The sequence below is a fragment of the Neolamprologus brichardi genome, chromosome 22 (genome assembly GCF_056152115.1).
Source record: "Neolamprologus brichardi isolate AB-2024 chromosome 22, ASM5615211v1, whole genome shotgun sequence".
Classification (NCBI taxonomy): Eukaryota; Metazoa; Chordata; class Actinopteri; order Cichliformes; family Cichlidae; genus Neolamprologus; species Neolamprologus brichardi.
The window spans coordinates 20,067,416-20,085,929 of NC_142124.1; the positions used below are offsets into that span (position 1 = coordinate 20,067,416).

At 38.7% G+C, this 18,514-nt stretch overlaps 2 protein-coding genes across 3 annotated transcripts; both read right to left on the reverse strand.

Annotated features, from left to right (window-relative positions):
• Positions 1–6,791: 6,791 nt before the first annotated feature.
• LOC148096759 (progranulin-like) lies at positions 6,792–7,607 on the reverse strand. Of its 2 annotated transcripts, none has more exons than XM_087835010.1 (3): positions 7,530–7,607; positions 7,075–7,377; positions 6,792–6,959 (listed from the first exon to the last, which is right to left on the reverse strand). In XM_087835010.1, the coding sequence occupies exons 1-3, from the start codon at positions 7,605–7,607 to the stop codon at positions 6,792–6,794; spliced, it is 549 nt and encodes a 182-aa protein (XP_087691136.1). The 2 variants fall into 2 exon arrangements, with proteins under 2 accessions (XP_087691136.1, XP_087691135.1); XM_087835009.1 differs by having other exon boundaries at positions 7,458–7,607.
• A 7,314-nt stretch (positions 7,608–14,921) lies between these two features.
• LOC148096760 (progranulin-like) lies at positions 14,922–16,940 on the reverse strand. The gene is made up of 5 exons (XM_087835013.1): positions 16,907–16,940; positions 16,627–16,770; positions 16,239–16,541; positions 15,932–16,105; positions 14,922–15,346 (listed from the first exon to the last, which is right to left on the reverse strand). Exons 2-4 carry the CDS (start codon positions 16,768–16,770, stop codon positions 15,938–15,940), a joined length of 615 nt encoding a protein of 204 aa, XP_087691139.1. The 5' UTR covers positions 16,907–16,940; the 3' UTR covers positions 14,922–15,346; positions 15,932–15,937.
• Positions 16,941–18,514: the final 1,574 nt, after the last annotated feature.

An 18,514-nucleotide genomic window follows, 5' to 3' on the forward strand; every position in this document is an offset into this window, starting at 1 on the left:
AATAACTCTAAATGTCAAGCTGCCCGCAGAAACCCGGCTGTGGCGCCTGACTTGTTCATTTGATCAAACTCAGCATGTCAGTCTTGGACTTCTTTATGCCCAGAGCAGTCTGATCTGGCAACCAGTAACACCAATGGATGGAAACTCACATTACTATCATTTTTATTTGCAAATGTACTTATATTTTTCTTCTCCACACCAAACACTATGACTTGACTAGAGAATAGTATGACCTTTCAGTTTTTGAAAAAATCCAGCCACTGGACATTTTTAAACAGACAACATGACCCAAGTTAAAAAAAAAAAAAACAGCTCCAGGAAATTATGTTCAATTGTGATGGTAAAATCAATATATGCAATATGTGCAACATTCTTCAGCAAATCTTGACTAAACTAATATTAGCTCCAAAATAAATAAATAAATAAATAAAACTGTTACGGTCCAGTTTCAACATTCAACATCGTGTTTCAATATTGTTTGTGTGGCCCCGAGAAATCTCAAGAGTAAGAATTACTGCGCTTCAAGAAGGAAAGCAGTGCTGCCCATCTGCACAACACTGGGCCTGAAATCAGTACAATCAGTACAAGTGTTTGTGTTAGAACAGCTGCTTTTCTAAAATTGTGGTACAAAAATAATCATTTGCTGTTTTCATGCTTTAAACCTGTAAAATCTGTAAAATTTACCTCGAGATCAATGTGCTACTGTTCATAGAGCTCACTTCACATCTAAAACAATCAAAATGTTAATATTTTGAAACTTGAGTATTCAAAATAAACAAATATATTAATATATAAATAAAAAAAATGTGCATACATGTTTCATTAATAGTTGTTTCTAGATCTGGATTTTTGTGAAATTAACTGCTCACAGTTTGTTTATCTTAAGCAGGCTGAACCATATGGGAAGGTTAAGGTTGGGGTAAAGTATCACACTCAGAAACTCGTGTTTTTAAACTCATATTACACACTTTGTGTTACAGGGTTAAACAATTTATGTATAATCCTTACCAGTGGGTGGGGACAGTAGATACCTTGAAGCAAGACATCCCCCCCTGGCAGTAATGTAGAGAATCACAGTGAATGACTTGAGCCTTAGGAGAGCTGGCGCTGTCTTGTGTTAGAGCTGGCTCTGGTGTTTGCAGAAGGGGAAAGAAAGCTAACTATTAGTCTCTGTCTCTTATCCAGAATTAGCTGGAAATGTTAGCTAGAAGTACATGCCTTGCAAAGGAACTTAATACATCAGAGTAAGAATAAAGTGTGAAAAAACATTTTGTCTGCACATTAAGTATGGCAATGTTTTTTTTTCTGATGTGTTATTGCAAGAAATGTGCAGCAAGCTACAGTTTAGAATTAAGAAGTGCTTCTAAATGGTCCAACTCATCAAAATCAGCACTTTCTAAACTGTAGAACAGTTACACTGAAACTCTATGTAGACCTGTCTCTTTAGACTGCACAGAAAACTCATTAAAACATTTTACATCACTACAGCTTCCTCTTTACAGTCAAGACATCCCTGTTTTTTCCCCTCTTTAAAATAAAAAGAAAATAAAAAAGGAGAGAGTCACCAACATTTACATGGAAGCTTGAAATATGCTGAATGGTTTTTTTCAACTTTGTGAGGCACTGATGTAATATTTGGTTCAGATATCAACTCCACACCTACTCAAATATGTATGCTCTGAATGGGTGAGCAGGGGCAGATTTATTCCATTAGCACTGATGTTGTTCTGCATTTTCCACATTAGGTGTCAGCAGAGAGTTTCCAGAAGAGTGAACATAACATGGGAGAAGCTAACGGCAACAGATCTGCAGGAAGCATTTTAAGCTTGCAAGACCAACAAGGATTGTTATTGTTGTTTTGTTTTCTGTCATGATGAAGTTTTTGTCTGCAGAATATTTTCCTGTCTCTCTCTCTCTCGGATTATAGCAGTTGTAAGACTTACTAAAAAGCTTTTACTGCAACACACACTACCGGTCAAAAGTTTTAGAACAACACAGTTTTGCCAGTTATTTATTGCACTTCAATTCCAATGAATAGCTTGTAATGGTACAAAGGTAAGTGGTGAATTGCCAGAGGTTAAAACAAAGGTAAGGTTACCCAAAGCTGATGCAGAGAAAAAGGCAATTAACAATGGACGAGAGACAGACCACATAACAACAACATAACACTTGAGAATGTAGGTCTTTCCTACAGAGAAATTGCAAAGAGAGTCAAGGTGTCAGTGCGTACAGTTTCCTTCACCATCAAAAAGCATTCAGAAACTGGGACAATCTCTGACAGGAAGAGGTCTAGCAGACCCAAAGCCACAACTGAATCAGAGAAGAAGTTTCTGAGAGTTAACAGCTTGCGTGACAGTTTGCTTCAAGCACAGCTTAATAGTGGTCATAGTCAGTGTTGGGACTAACGCGTTATTAAGTAACGCGTTACAGTAACTACGTTATTATTGTGGTAACGAGCACGGTAACTAGTTATTATGCCAAAATCAGGAACGCGTTAATCGTTACTGGGATTTAGATAGGCTCGTTATTCGTTACTTTGTGTGGTGGCTATCGCGGAGCTTCCACAGATTCAGTAACATTAGCAAGTGGTGGAGGCCAGCTGGTGGATGAGGAAAAGGGGAGGCAAGAGGAGGAGAGACCCGAGGCGGCCGCCGGTCCAAATGTCAGGAGAACTGAACTTCAGGTAAGAATAACTTGCAGTCTATCTGGGTCAGATATAAACCAAGTTTAGGTGGAGTTTATTTTCGTTGTGCTGACTTTTTCGTACTGGGTACTAGCTAGCATGACGGAGTTTCTATACAGCTGGGTGGGTGCTATGATGCTGATGTTGAACTTTATTTTATTCATATGGTTAGTTAGTAGAGTTTCCAACCGTCCTGTAAAAAACGGAATCTTCTCGTATTCAGAGAAAATATTACGCGTTTTGTGTTGAGGTGAAAAGGAACACAGTTTGTCCCGGACTTCAGCTACAATGAAAAAGACACAAAGCTGGATTTATTCTGTCTTTGCTGCACAGCTGCCTCTTCTCCTCTCATTCTCTCTCTCTCCTGTTTCTACTTCAATCATGAAACTGATCAATGATCAGCTGATCGGCTTTTCTCTCTTGTTTGTTTATCGCCCACTTTGCACCAGAAAGAGGAAACCAGCGGAGGTTGCGTTACACAACAGCAGTACGTTTAAGCTTGATCAGCTGTTGTTAGAATTTATTTAATATTAATTTCTAGTATCAGTTGATGTTTGCTGGAGCCACAGCTGTAAAAGCTGCTGGTCATGATATCGGTTTGGTTATCTGGTGAGAGGGAAACATGAAGATGAAACCAGGAGATGTTCTTACTGAATCATCAGAGCTGAACAGGTGATGGAGAAACAGGTTTACCTTTTAGGTGACATGAATGAGTTAAAGGGAAGTTATCAACTGTTTCTGAGAGACAAATAACACCAGGATCCTTTTCTAAGTAGCTGACAGCTGGTAACTGTGCAGGGGCGGGTTTAGCAAAGTTTTGCCAGGGGGGCCAGGTAGGGCATTAACAGGGAAAGGGGGGCACAAAGTAAAACTTTTCTTTCTTATTCTCATTTAAAATATCTATATATGCATATATACCATCAGAACAGTGTACATCACTGTCACAACAGCGTTTGTTTTCATTCAAAGGCTTTATGATTTTTCCTATAATGGTGGGCGTCAAAATGCCCGGGCCGATTTTTTGTCCCAGTCCAGCCTTGTAAGCAGCTCATCTGCAGTCTGGTGTTACCTACATCTTCCTATTCAGAAGGCAGAGTTTCCGAGTTCTGAGTACAATCGAAAGCACCACGACTGCAGTTTTTGTGTTGGATGTAAAAAAGCGCACATGACGCTGTGACGTAGGCTAGAATCATGGCGGCGGTCAACAACGGTCCAGGCGTGGGATTTCTCTTGTGGAAATATGCACATTATTTTTTCCTTTCTATTAGTAGGTGGCACAGTGCACTTGTGGCAAGCAACCAAGCTAGAAGACTGGCAATCTTGCTGGGTATCCAGTTACGGAAGCAACACATTAACAAGAGAATTCTGAGTAAAACCAAAGTTACTTTCCCTAGTAACTAGTTACTTTGAAAGTAACAAGTAACTTGAAGTAACTGAGTTACTTTTGATAAAAGTAACTAGTAATGTAACTAAATTACTAATTTAAAGTAACTTACCCAACACTGGTCATAGTAAGCAAGTCTCAGTTTCAACTGTGAAGATAGGACTTTGAGCTGCAGGTATCAGAGGATGCGTTGCAGCAAGAAAGCCATTGCTAAGACATCAGAATAAGACAAAGAGGCTTGCCTGGGCCATGAAATGCTGCCAATGGACTACTGAAGACTGGAAGAAGCTATTATGGACTGATGAACAAAAATTTGAAATATTTGGTTCATCACGCAGGATCTTTGTATGTTGTTGAGTAGGTGAAAGGATGGTTCCACAGTGTGTGGCATCAACTATCAAATATGGGGGAGGAAGTGTAATGGTCTGGGTTTTTGGGTGGTACAGAGTGAGAGGTACCCTGAACCAAAACTGCTACAACAGCATTCTGCAGCGTAATGGAATATCCTCTGGTATGTGCCTAGTTGGTCAGGGGTTCATCCTACAGAAAGATAATGACACAAAACATAAGTGCAAGCCAGGCCAGAACTACCTCAGGAAAAAATAAAAGATGGTAAGCTTGAAAACATGGAGTGTTCAGCACAGTCTCCAGACTTAAACCCCATCGAGCTGGTTTGGGATGAACGGACAGAAGAGTGAAAACAAAGTAACCTACAAGTTCCACACATTTATGGGAACTTCTGCAACAGATATGGGAAAAACTTTCTGAAGAACATTTGATTTCTATTGTAGAAAGAATGTGACCAGTGTTTTCACCGGCTATATCTGCCAACTGTGGCTACATTGATGACACAAAAGTTTAGAATACATTTTCCTCTATAAATTGATTACATGATTTCCTTTTTAACTCCAGCATAATGTAGTTGTTTCTGGCCTGGATGTAGTTTCCACTTCACAATAGTCCTCCTTTTGTGCAATGAAAATAAAAGTAATGTCCATATCCACCGTGTAGACTGCGTCACCATTTTCCTCCTCCAGCACACAAACTAAAATGTGTCTGACCTGTACTATATAGAGCTGTGTGTAGCACCCTCAAGGATTGACGTAGGCATGATGTAGAGTTATAAAACAGGGTTTGTTCTGGTCTTGACAACCTGTGAGAACTGCTCACAGACAAAAACAATAAAATAAAAACATCACATCAAAATGCACTCTTGTACTTAGTGTCAATCAATCTATAGTCCTTAATCACAGAAAATAAAACATTTAAAATATACAAACCTCGTGAGCTGGCATCCAAGAGGGGCTAAATAGTCCTTTATGGCCTTATTATCTTTTTCTCCATCTTCTTTCTCATTTATTTCTTCTCTTTCTCTAACTTTAAACATTACTTTCTCCACGTGAGGAGCTAACCGCAAGCTGCAGCATGCAGACACCATGTGCCTTAGCAAAAGAGTGCAACTGCAACCAACTGTACCCTACACAGTTCACCACCAGAGGGTGCAAAAGAACAAAATCCAGACATAGAGCTTAACAAAACATCAAATGCAAAAGGCTTTTTCACACTGTGTGCAAGTGGAACCAATAACCTGGATCAATAGGCAAACAAACTGAAAATTCCAAGGAGTTGGACTACTGGGAACAAGAACCGGTTCTCAATTGCCATTCCAATCCACCATTATGCATGGTAACATAATTAGTGTCTGTTTGTGTATATTTCTTCATATTTTCATAGGAAAATAGGAAGTAGGTACAGCAATTCTTGTTTTAATACTGGAACGTGCAAACATACATTGATATACAGAGTTTGAAAATCAATATGTGGTTTGTTCAACTTTATTCCTCAAGTAATGCATTATGCTGGACTGGTATTGGGCAGGCTGAGGTGTTCATGGGCACTCAAACTATGAAGTGAAAAGATGATAAATAAATGACTGCATGACACAGCTGGGAAGAAGATGCTATGATTTTTTTTATTGGTGAAGCTAGACAAAAGTATACAAAGGAATGGAAAAAAATCATAAAACAAATCAAAAAATTAGGGATTAGGCATTTTCAACACATGATGACCTCAGTGAAAAGTTTGCTTAGCTGGTCTGTGGAGATGACTGGTGACTCTTTCTCCAGTGGGCCTGAAATTAGTGCAAGTATTTGTGTTAGAACAACATATTATAGTCATCTCACAAAGTTTCTCCCTAAGCCTTTCTATCTAGCCACTCTTCATTTGGCCACTAAGGGGCTGCAGAAACAAGCTGTGATTTCTGGTCCTTGGGCTGCTACATGCTTCACTATGCTTGCAGGCTAGTAGCTGAATTAGCTTGTCTGCTGTTTGTTTTGGGAAGCCAGCATACTTTGGATTTATAGGACTCTTTCAAGGCTGCAAAACTATGCAGAAATACTATGCAGAGCTGAAAGATCCAAATTTGGTAATAATGCTCTATGACCTCATCAGGACAAGAAACAGCTGGTTAGAGCAGGTTCATCATGTCACAGTAGTCTGTCAACATAAATGATCAAACCCACAACTATCAGTACATTTAGCTGTTGTTAAATCCTGGTTGGTGCTCAGGTGTGCATTGGTATCACATGACTTGATAAAACACCAGTAAACAAAAAAGGTCTGTAGCCTTTAAAATTGATCTGAACAGTGAGTCATGCAGTGAATTTATCCCAGGATGTTCTCCACATGTGAAGGTGGTTAGAGTGTGGCGTTTCCTACCTTCTTCTAATTTTCGTCTTCCTCTGAAGTTGGGAAGAGGGAGGCAGGTCCTGAAGGTAGTGCTGGCTTGCGGAGGAAAGGATATGTGAGTTTTTCCCTCACACAGTGCTGGTAGGTGTGGTCACAGTCAAATCCAATTGGACAGCAGTGGTAGCCATCCAGACAACATTTGCCCTGCAAGAAACACTTTTAGTCTCTCAAAAGAATAATTATCATAGCTGCAAACTTGCTTCATCTCAGTGGAAGATAAAGGGAATTTTATTACACAAGAATATTTAGGCTGACTCACAGGAGAGTAGGGACAACAGGTCCAGCCTCCTTGTGGGTGTCTGCAGCAAGTAGTGCCATCAGGACAGTAGGTGTAACTGTCACAGTAGACCACCGAAGTTTTTATTTGATCTGGGACGTGGCTCTCTTTAAGCTCCTGGAGTGGAGTTCCAGGTAGTTCAGGGGGGTCTGGTTTCTCTGCAGCTTCCTTCTTCACCATGGGTATGGTCAGCCACGGCTGGTCTAATTTCTGACATTTCATGGTAACCAGGTTACAGCGATATCCTGACGGGCAGCAGTGGACCCGGTCGGCACAGCACATGGCCTGCAAAGTAAGTAAGACGAGCAGAGCTTTTTAACAACCAACAATCAAGTTACTGCACTGACAGAAAGTTTCTGACTTACATTTGGATATGGGCAGCAGGCAAAGCCAATTTTAGCCTTGCAGCAGGTGGCGGTGTCTGGACAAGTACTCCCATCATGACACATTATAGAGCATGAAGCAAATCCCCACAGAAACACACCGAATGACAAACACAAAGTGATCCTCAACATCTGGAAGACAAAATCAACATGACTTTGCAAATTTTTTCTTTCTGAACTACAAAGGTCAGACTTTGTAACTTTAATGTGACACACTAACGCCCAATGTTACCTTGAAGAAATTCAGCAGCTTCCTGTGATGCCTTTCACACTTTCCCTTCTGCTGTATCACACACAGCTCTATATAGTACAAATCAGACACTCCCACTGAGTAAGAATGAAAGATTAACTTCACGTAACACCCCTCTATCTCATGACTCTCATATTAAGACAGACAGGTTTTGAAAATTTCTGGAATTGCAGAAGTTCAAATCCACTACTTAACTGCTGTAATTACTCAGCTTAATATACAGTCCCCACACGACCTCATATGACATGATTGTATATGCACAATAAAGAAGGAGTGGGTCTGTAAGCCTCACCTATCCATCAACGTGCAACAGAGCTGGCAAACGTACAGACGCTCTTCAATATGTAGGAGTACAGATTGAAGTACTGTTTGAACTAATTTACTGTAAGAAATGCAAACAAGTATATACCTGGAAATTTACTTAATGAATAAAGGGAAAAACTAATACTAATAATAATGACACGTTTTATTTAAAGACTTTCTAAACACTCAAGGACACCTCACACACAATTAAAATTGCTTGTAAAACATAAAAACATAAAGTAGCTTTTCTGCAAATTTTCTGGTGCTAACTGCGCTCTCACTTACCATTTCAATGTAATAATAAAATAATATTAAAACACAGGAATACAAGCTTTATTTCAACTTGCATTGTAATTGTAATGATATACTCAGCTTGAACATTTGCGAACACAAGCAGGGAAAACAACAGCTATATTTGTTGTTGCCTACAGCATAGATGGGTGACTTTGCATCCACAATTAAACAGAAAAATCGATATACTCCGGGGTTAAAGTGAAGTGAGGGGACATTAAGCTTGGTTCTAGTGGTGCAGTGTGAGGAAATAATCAGAATAATTTCTGTTGTGAGCTTGAGTTGATTTTGTGTTCAGGCTGCAATCAGCTGGCCTGTGCTGCTGCTTTTTGGGGATTCACACAACTGAATTCAACAAGACATTAGCTAATGTTACACAAGCTGACATGGCTGATTTATAAAGATAGAATTCAGTGAGTGAATCTAAGCATCATCAGCTTAAATGTAAATTGATGTCTTTTTTTTTCTTTCTTTTTTTTAAACCAAAACACCGCAGCTTCTCTGTGCGGGTTCAATTTTGTGCTTTACTGTAAATTTGACCACATTTATTATAGAGTCCTCAGCATTTGTCAGAAAGGCGGGGAGGTGTGGGAAGCCAGATCGGGCGCCCCCCTTCCGGCTCTCCTCTCTGCTCACTCCTGTCTTATCCCTTTTGTCTTACTTCTCTCTATCACCTTTTCTATCCCTTTGAAGAAGTGACGCTCCATACATCTTAAAAAGGTAAGTATTATTTCTCACTTGCAGTGAATAGACAGAAGAAAATAAGATGTAGAAAACTAAACAGAAGAAAGAAAAGAAATAACAATTTAACATAAACCAGTGGCACACCTGATCAACCCTGGCAGGGTCTCCTTGAATGAGGGTGTCTAGTGATACTGACCGAAACACCCGATGAATCCAAGTAGCACTACTGACGATGTGTCCCAAATCTTAATATGATAATCTAGATCAGATCTCTAATCCCTAAACCTAACCAAGGAAGAAAAAATGGCAGATTAGCTTGGGTAAAAGACCGAAAGTTGAGGCACACAATGATGTGTAAGATTTTCTGCATTTAAAGCAATACATTATCAGGGATTGTAACATCTAGTCCTTTTACTGAATCAAACAAGATCGCTAAATTGTGGACTTCAGTCCTGTGTTCAGAACTGCATCTTGGTGATTAATAATGTATAAAAAGGACAGAAAGATATGTACTGGTAGTTGCTGATTTTAGCAATTGATTTGACTTTCAATTAATATACAAGATCGCTTTATCCAAGAAAACCACTTTGTGGGCTGTAACTTGAAATGGGAAGTTATAACGAATATATCACAGTGAATTTCTTCTTTTTCTCACTGCTTCTCTTTTTGTTCTTGGTTTCAGGAAAGAGCACGTCTCTGAAAACCATTTCACAATAAAGGATTTTCTATAATCAGCTGCAACAGCAACCAGCAGTCACATCAAGTAGTGCTTATCTACGAATATCAATTGGAACATGTCAAAATTAAAGTGATCTGTCCTTTCATCTCAAACAGCTTTCTGTCATATTTACATCTTTCCTTTAAATTACTACCATATGTAGTTGGTTATCATCTCTGGAAGCAGGCTTAACTCCCCTTTACTATATCCATCCATCCATCCATCCGTCCGTCCATCCATTCACTTCTGCTTATCCTTTTCAGGGTCGCGGGGGTGCTGGAGCCTATCCCAGCTGTCATAGGGTGAGAGGCGGGGTACAGCCTGGACAGGTCCCCAGTCTGTCGCAGGGCTAACAGATAGAGACACAGACAACCATTTGCGCTCACATTCACTCACGCATTCTCACCTATGGGCAATTTGGATTAATCAATTAACCTATCCCCACAAGCTGCATGTCTTTGGATGGTGGGAGGAAGCCAGAGTACCCGGAAGGAACCCACACAAACATGGGGAGAACATGCAAACTCCACACAGAAAGACCCCAGCCTGATGGTGGAATTGAACTCAGGACCTTGCTGTGCAGAAACAGTGCTAACCACTGTGCCAGCCTCCCCCCTTTACTATATTTCCACTGAAATCTGTTGTATCTCTGGATTTGATTTCATATCCATGTCCTGACATGTAGAGATGTGGTTTTCAATAAATAAATGGACCAATGGGTCAATTGCTTAATGTGTTCATAAATTTGGTCATACTGGTGAAGCCTATAATAATAATAATAATAATAATAATGGATTGGATTTATATAGCGCTTTTCAACGCACTCAAAGCGCTTTACAATGCTACTATTTATTCACTCTCACATTCACACACTGGTGGAGGCAGCTACAGTTGTAGCCACAGCTGCCCTGGGGCAGACTGACAGACATTTTCTCTCTATTTGACATTTATTTATTGTAGTTTTGACTAAAATGTTTTTTCACCGCTAGTTTAAGCATTTAGTTCATTTCTGGTGGACTATAATAACCCTCGTCCGTGATGACAGCAAAAAACATGATAACTGGTGCTTCTGTCAGTTCTCCTTTCATGGGGCTTCTCTCTGTGTTATGAGCTGTTGCATTTCATTAAAGCCGTTTTACATTATTTTAAGTGTTGACTGTAAAATGGGACCTGTCTTTGATTCACTTCCGTATTTTCTTTTTACCGTAACTTTACCTCCTCCTTCCTTATCTAAGTGTGTTGCTCCAACAGCTTCTTCATTTCTTAATAATTCTAAATGTGCTGCTGCCCGCAGAAACCCGGCTGTGGCGCCTGACTTGTATACTTGATCAAATTCAGCATGAGTTTTATTTATTACTTGATCTGGTCAGCCCTCAGTTATATTTGTATTGGTGACACATAAAGGAGTAAAGAAAGAATAAAACAAAACAAAAAATCTTTCATCTTACAGTCTTGGACTTCTTTATGCCCTGAGCAGTCTGATCTGGCAACCAGTCACACCAATAGATGAAAACTCACATTACATCATTTTTATTTTTTTTCTATTCATTTATCCACTGACTGTCTTCTTGTGATCTGATTCTGTCTCAGATGTTGCAGTATGTGCAATATTCTTCAGCAAATCTTGACTAAACTAATATTAGCTCCAAAAACAAAGAAAACTGTTTCAACATTCAACATCGTGTCTCAATATTGTTTATGTGGCCCCAAGAAATCTCAAGGGTAAGAATTTCTGAGTTTCAAGAAGGAAAGATCACAGTTGTATCCATACTGTTGTGCTGCCTATCTGCACAACACTGGCCCTGAAATCAGTGCAAGTGTTTGAGTTGGAACAGCTGCTTTTATAGGATTGTAAAAAAAAAAAATCATTTGCTCTTTTGTTAAAAAAAGTAATATTTTGAAACTTGAGTGTTCAAATATATATATTAATATATTTGATTTTATATATATATATATATATATATATATATATATATATATATATATTAATGTATAAATAAATAAAAATGTGCACATATCTTTTTAATTAATAGTTGTTTCTAGATCTGGATTTTTTGTGTAATTAACTGCTCACAGTTTGTTTATCTTAAGCAGGCTGAAATATGGGAAGGTTAAGGTTAGGGTAAAGTATCACACTCAGAAACTCGTGTTTTTAAACTCATATTACACACTTTGTGTTACAGGGTTAAACAGTTTATGTATAATCCTTACCAGTGGGTGGGGACAGTAGATACCTTGAAGCAAGACATCCCCCCCTGGCAGTAATGTAGAGAATCACAGTGAATGACTTGAGCCTTAGGAGAGCCGGCGCTGTCTTGTGTTAGAGCTGGCTCTGGTGTTTGCAAAATGGGAAAGAAAGCTAACTATTAGTCTCTGTCTCTTATCCAGAATTAGCTGGAAATGTTAGCTAGAAGTACATGCCTTGCAAAGGAACTTAATACATCAGAGTAAGAATAAAGTGTGAAAAAACATTTTGTCTGCACATTAAGTATGGCAATGTTTTTTTTCTCTGATGTGTTATTGAAAGAAATGTGCAGCAAGCTACAGTTTAGAATTAAGAAGTGCTTCTAAATGGTCCAACTCATCAAAATCAGCACTTTCTAAACTGTAGAACAGTTACACTGAAACTCTATGTAGACCTGTCTCTTTAGACTGCACAGAAAACTCATCAAAAACATTTTACATCACTACAGCTTCCTCTTTACAGTCAAGACATCCCTGTTTTTTTTCCCCCTCTTTAAAGGAAAAAGAAAAGAAAAAAAGGAGAGAGAGAGAGAGAGAGAGAGTCACCAACATTTACATGGAAGCTTGAAATACGCTGAATGGCTTTTTTCAACTTTGTGAGGCACTGATGTAATATTTGGTTCAGATATCAACTCCACACCTACTCAAATATGTATGCTCTGAATGGGTGAGCAGGGGCAGATTTATTCCATTAGCACTGATGTTGTTCTGCATTTTCCACATTAGGTGTCAGCAGAGAGTTTCCAGAAGAGTGAACATAACATGGGAGAAGCTAACGGCAACAGATCTGCAAGAAGCATTTTAAGCTTGCAAGACCAACAAGGATTGTTATTGTTGTTTTGTTTTCTGTCATGATGAAGTTTTTGTCTGCAGAATATTTTCCTGTCTCTCTCTCTCTCTCTCGGATTATAGCAGTTGTAAGACTTACTAAAAAGCTTTTACTGCAACACACACTACCGGTCAAAAGTTTTAGAACAACACAATTTTGCCAGTTATTTATTGCACTTCAATTCCAATGAATAGCTTGTAATGGTACAAAGGTAAGTGGTGAATTGCCAGAGGTTAAAACAAAGGTAAGGTTACCCAAAGCTGATGCAGAGAAAAAGGCAATTAACAATGGACGAGAGACAGACCACATAACAACAACATAACACTTGAGAATGTAGGTCTTTCCTACAGAGAAATTGCTAATAAAGGCAAGGTGTCAGTGCGTACAGTTTCCTTCACCATCAAAAAGCACTCAGAAACTGGGACAATCTCTGACAGGAAGAGGTCTAGCAGACCCAAAGCCACAACTGAATCAGAGGAAAAGTTACTGAGAGTTAACAGCTTGTGTGATAGGTTGCTTCAAGCACAGCTTAATAGTGGTCGTAGTAAGCAAGTCTCAGTTTCAACTGTGAAGACTTTGAACTGCAATGGACTACTGAAGACTGGAAGAAGCTATTATGGACTGATGAACAAAAATTTGAAATCTTTGGTTCATCACGCAGGATCTTTGTGTGCTGTTGAGTAGGTGAAAGGATGGTTCCACAGTGTGTGGCATCAACTATCAAATATGGGGGAGGAAGTGTAATGGTCTGGGTTTTTGGGTGGTACAGAGTGAGAGAAACCCTGAACCAAAACTGCTACAACAGCATTCTGCAGCGTAATGGAATATCCTCTGGTATGCGCCTAGTTGGTCAGGGGTTCATCCTACAGAAAGATAATGACACAAAACCTAAGTGCAAGCCAGGCCAGAACTACCTGAACTACTACCAGAACTACTACTAAAGATGGTAAGCTTGAAAACATGGAGTGTTCAGCACAGTCTCCAGACTTAAACCCTATTGAGCTGGTTTGGGACGAACAGACAAAAGTGAAAACAAAGTAACCTACAAGTTCCACACATTTATGGGAACTTCTGCAACAGATATGCGAAGAACTTTCTGAAGAACATTTGATCTCTATTGTAGAAAGAATGTCTCAGGTGTTTTCAGCTGTTATATCTGCCAACTGTGGCTACATTGATGACACAAAAGTTTAGAATACATTTTCCTCTATAAATTGATTTACTGATTTACTGTGCTTTCATTTCAGAGTGCAGTGAGACATTAAACTGCATAATTTCCAATAAAAACTGGAACAATTGTGGTGTTCTGATCAGATGGGAATTTAAATTAAGAATTTAGCGACTCTGATCCCATTTAGATATCACTTATTGATTTAATTCTTTTTTTATTCTCTTATTAATTCTCAATGGCTTCTCGTTGAGTCACCACCATCACTAAACAATATATCAATAACATTTAATTTTTGCAAATTAATTGTATGCTTTGTTTGTGCATGTTTATATATGTGTAGATTTCCCCTCTTTGTTGTAATCAGTGTTGGAGCCATTACTCAAAAAACATAATGTATTACACATATTGTCAGCTTTAACATCTCTCTGGGTTCTTGGGTAGCTTAACATTAACATGGTATCTGTGCAGGTGCTTACAAAGAGACGAAGTTGTGTTAGGAGCATAATGTAGTTGTTTCTGGCCTGGATGTAGTTTCCACTTCACAATAGTCCTCCTTTTGTGCAATGAAAATAAAAGTAATGTCCATATCCACCGTGTAGACTGCGTCACCATTTTCCTCCTCCAGCACACAAACTAAAATCCACTGTGTGCAAGTGGAACCAATAACCTGGATCAATAGGCAAAGAAACTGAAAATTCCAAGGAGTTGGACTACTGGGAACAAGAACCGGTTCTCAATTGCCATTCCAATCCACCATTATGCATGGTAACATAATTTGTGTCTGCTTGTGTATATTTCTTCATATTTTCATAGGAAAAAAGGAAGTAGGTACAGCAATTCTTATTTTAATACTGGAACGTGCAAACATACATTGATATACAGAGTTTGAAAATCAATATGTGGTTTGTTCAACTTTATTCCTCAAGTAATGCATTATGCTGGACTGGTATTGGGCAGGCTGAGGTGTTCATGGGCACTCAAACTGTGACGTGAAAAGATGATAAATAAATGACTGCATGACACAGCTGGGAAGAAGATGCTATGATTTTTTTTATTGGTGAAGCTAGACAAAAGTATACAAAGGAATGGAAAAAAATCATAAAACAAATCAAAACATTTTCACCTCACCATTGTAACATCATACTTGTCTATATTCACTGACACTCAGTCACATAGGCAGTATAGGAGACTGGAATAGATGAAAAACACATTTTCATTATTTAAAAAACAATCGATAAGATGATTTGAGATTAGCTTGAAATCGTTAATGATTTCCCTATTTCTACAATAGGGATTAGGCATTTTCAACACATGATGACCTCAGTGAAAAGTTTGCTTAGCTGGTCTGTGGAGATGACTGGTGACTCTTTCTCCAGTGGGCCTGAAATTAGTGAAAGTCTTTGTGTTAGAACAACATATTATAGTCATCTCACTAAGTTTCTCCCTAAGTTTTCTATCTAGCCACTCTTCATTTGGCCACTAAGGGGCCGCAGAAACAAGCTGTGATTTCTGGTCCTTGGGCTGCTATATGCTTCACTATGCTTGCAGGCTAGTAGCTGAATTAGCTTGTCTGCTGTTTGTTTTGGGAAGCCAGCATACTTTGGATTTATAGGACTCTTTCAAGGCTGCAAAACTATGCAGAAATACTACACAGAGCTGAAAGATCCAAATTTGGTAATAATACTCTATGACCTCATCAGGACAAGAAACAGCTGGTTAGAGCAGGTTCATCATGTCACAGTAGTCTGTCAACATAAATGATCAAACCCACAACTATCAGTATATTTAGCTGTTGTTAAATCCTGGTTGGTGATCAGATGTGCACGCCATCATTTGATAACACCAGTAAACAAAGAAAGGTCTAAAATGTAGCCTTTAAAATTGATCTGAACAGTGAGTGAAATTATCCCAGGATGTTCTCCACATGTAAAGGTTATAAAAGTGGTTAGAGTGTGGCATTGCCTACCTTCTTCTAATTGTCGTCTTCCTCTGAAGATGGGATGAAGGACGCAGGTCCTGAAGGTAGTGCTGGCTTGCGGAGGAAAGGATATGTGAGTTTTTCCCTCACACAGTGCGTGTAGGTGTGGTCACAGTCAAATCCAATTGGACAGCAGTGGTAGCCATCCAGACAACATTTGCCCTGCAAGAAACACTTTTAGTCTCTCAAAAGAATAATTATCATAGCTGCAAACTTGTTTCATGACAGTGGAAGCTAAAAGGAATTTTATTAAAATCATGTGTCTTATGGCACAAGAATATTTAGCCTGACTCACAGGAGAGTAGGGACAACAGAACCAGCCTCCTTGTGGGTGTCTGCAGCAAGTAGTGCCATCAGGACAGTAGGTGTAACTGTCACAGTAGACCATTGATTTCTTTATTTGATCTGGGACGTGGCTCTCTTTAAGCTCCTGGACTGGAGTTCCAGGTAGTTCAGGGGTGTTTGGTTTCTCTGCAGCTTCCTTCTTCACCATGGGTATGGTCAGCCACGGCTGGTCTAATTTCTCACAATTCATGGTAACCATGTTACAGCGATATCCTGAAGGGCAGCAGTGGACCCGGTCGGCACAGCACATGGCCTGCAAAGTAAGTAAGACCAGCAGAACTTTTAACAACCAACAATCAAGTTACTGCACTGGTGGAAAGTTTCTGACTTTCATGTGCATGAGGACAGCAGCCAAAGCTGATTTTAGCCTTGCAGCAGGTGGCGTTGTTTGGGGAAGTACTCACATCAGGACATGCAATAGAGCATGAAGCAAATCCCCACAGAAACACACCGAATGACAAACACAGAGTAATCTTCAACATCTGGAAGACAGTAGCAAAATGACTCTGTAGATTTTGTCTCTTTGGAGTATCAAGGTCAGACTTTGTACCTTTAATGTAACACTAACACAAAAGCATAAATCACTGTAGAAGAAGTGAACTTTTTTGTAACCTTTACCTTTAGATAGTGAAGAAATTCAACAGCTTCCTGTGATGCCTTTCACTATTTCCCTTCTGTGGTATCAATCACTGCTCTTTATATTAGAGGTCAGACACTCCCACTGCACAAAAATGAAAGTTTCACTTCACGTGACACCCCTGTGTCCTGTGACTGAGACAGGTTTTCAAAACTTCTGGAACTACAATAGCTCAATTCCACTATTAAACTACTGCTCAGTTAAATATACAAACAGTCTCTATACATGTTCTTATGCCATGATTGATTATACCTATTAAAAAAGAACTGGCCTGTAAGCCTCACCTACTGATTAAAGTACAGCAAAGTTTGGAAAGATACAGAGATTCTTCAATATGTACAAGTACAGACTGACGTACTTATTCAACTTATTTACACAAGTAAAAGTGAAAAAGTATACACTTGTAAATGTACTTAAAGTATAAAAGTAAAAATAAATAATAAGAAGAACAGTTTATTTATAGACACCTCGCACTCAATTAAAATTGCTTGCAAAATAATAACAAAATAAAAGTAAGAAGTAGCCCTTCTGCAGGTTATCTTGTTCTAACTGCACTCTCACTTACAATATTAATATTATAATAGTTAATAATTAATATTATTAATACAAGGGAATACAAGCTTTATTTCAACTCACATAATATAGTTAATAATAATAATAATAATATTTTCTCTTGATCTCTAATAGATGGATTCACACAGCTGAATTCAACAATACACAATTAGTATCTGTTATAACACCTGCTGCACATTACTGCAACAGTCATTACAGCATATGGCCACAGTTGCTTTGTTTGGTAGTCACCTACAATTTTGTGCCATGTCTGAATATCATAGTAAGTATGACACCCAACATTATGTCAACAATATGTCTTCATTCAAGTGTACACTCCTGTGGCACATTTCTTCAATGCTACATTTGATCTTCCTGCAAAAACTGAATAAAAAATCATTTAAAGGCCTCATCAAACGCATTAAACTTCCTAATGTCTGTTATTATGTGTTACACTGTCCCAGTATAAACTAGAAGCCCTCTTTGTTTCAGTCCACAAATTTGAATGCAGATGTGTTGTTCTTTGTTGGTTTTGCATTGTTCCTCTTCCTTTGTCTGCAGTTAGCATCGTTATGAGTGAAGCACTTACAAAAATGTTACCATTGTTTCTGTCCTCTGCTCTCACGAGTGCGCTATGTTCTTTTTGGCCACAGTTATAGCAGGTTAGTTCAAAGTCCTCTTTGTCTCTCCTCCATACTGAGACACTCGGCTTCATCACAGTGTTGTTAGTGAACCTGGAATTGAATTGTTCTCTGCTTTTGTAACTTCTTAACTTGATTTTAAACTCTCTAAAAGTTATTATTTAGTTATCATTCTTAATTATGTGTATTGCAAACGGCTGAAATTACTGGGGCAAATCTTTCAGGATCATTGCTATCAATAGCTCATCATGTAAAGTCTCTTCAGCATTACTCAGTGCAGTCAAGCCACACAAAGGTTGGAAACAACATCAGACATTCGACAAAATCAAAGTTTAAACATAAAAAAAATGAAATAATGATCAAAATTGATGATTTTAAAGTTCCATGGGTCAAAAA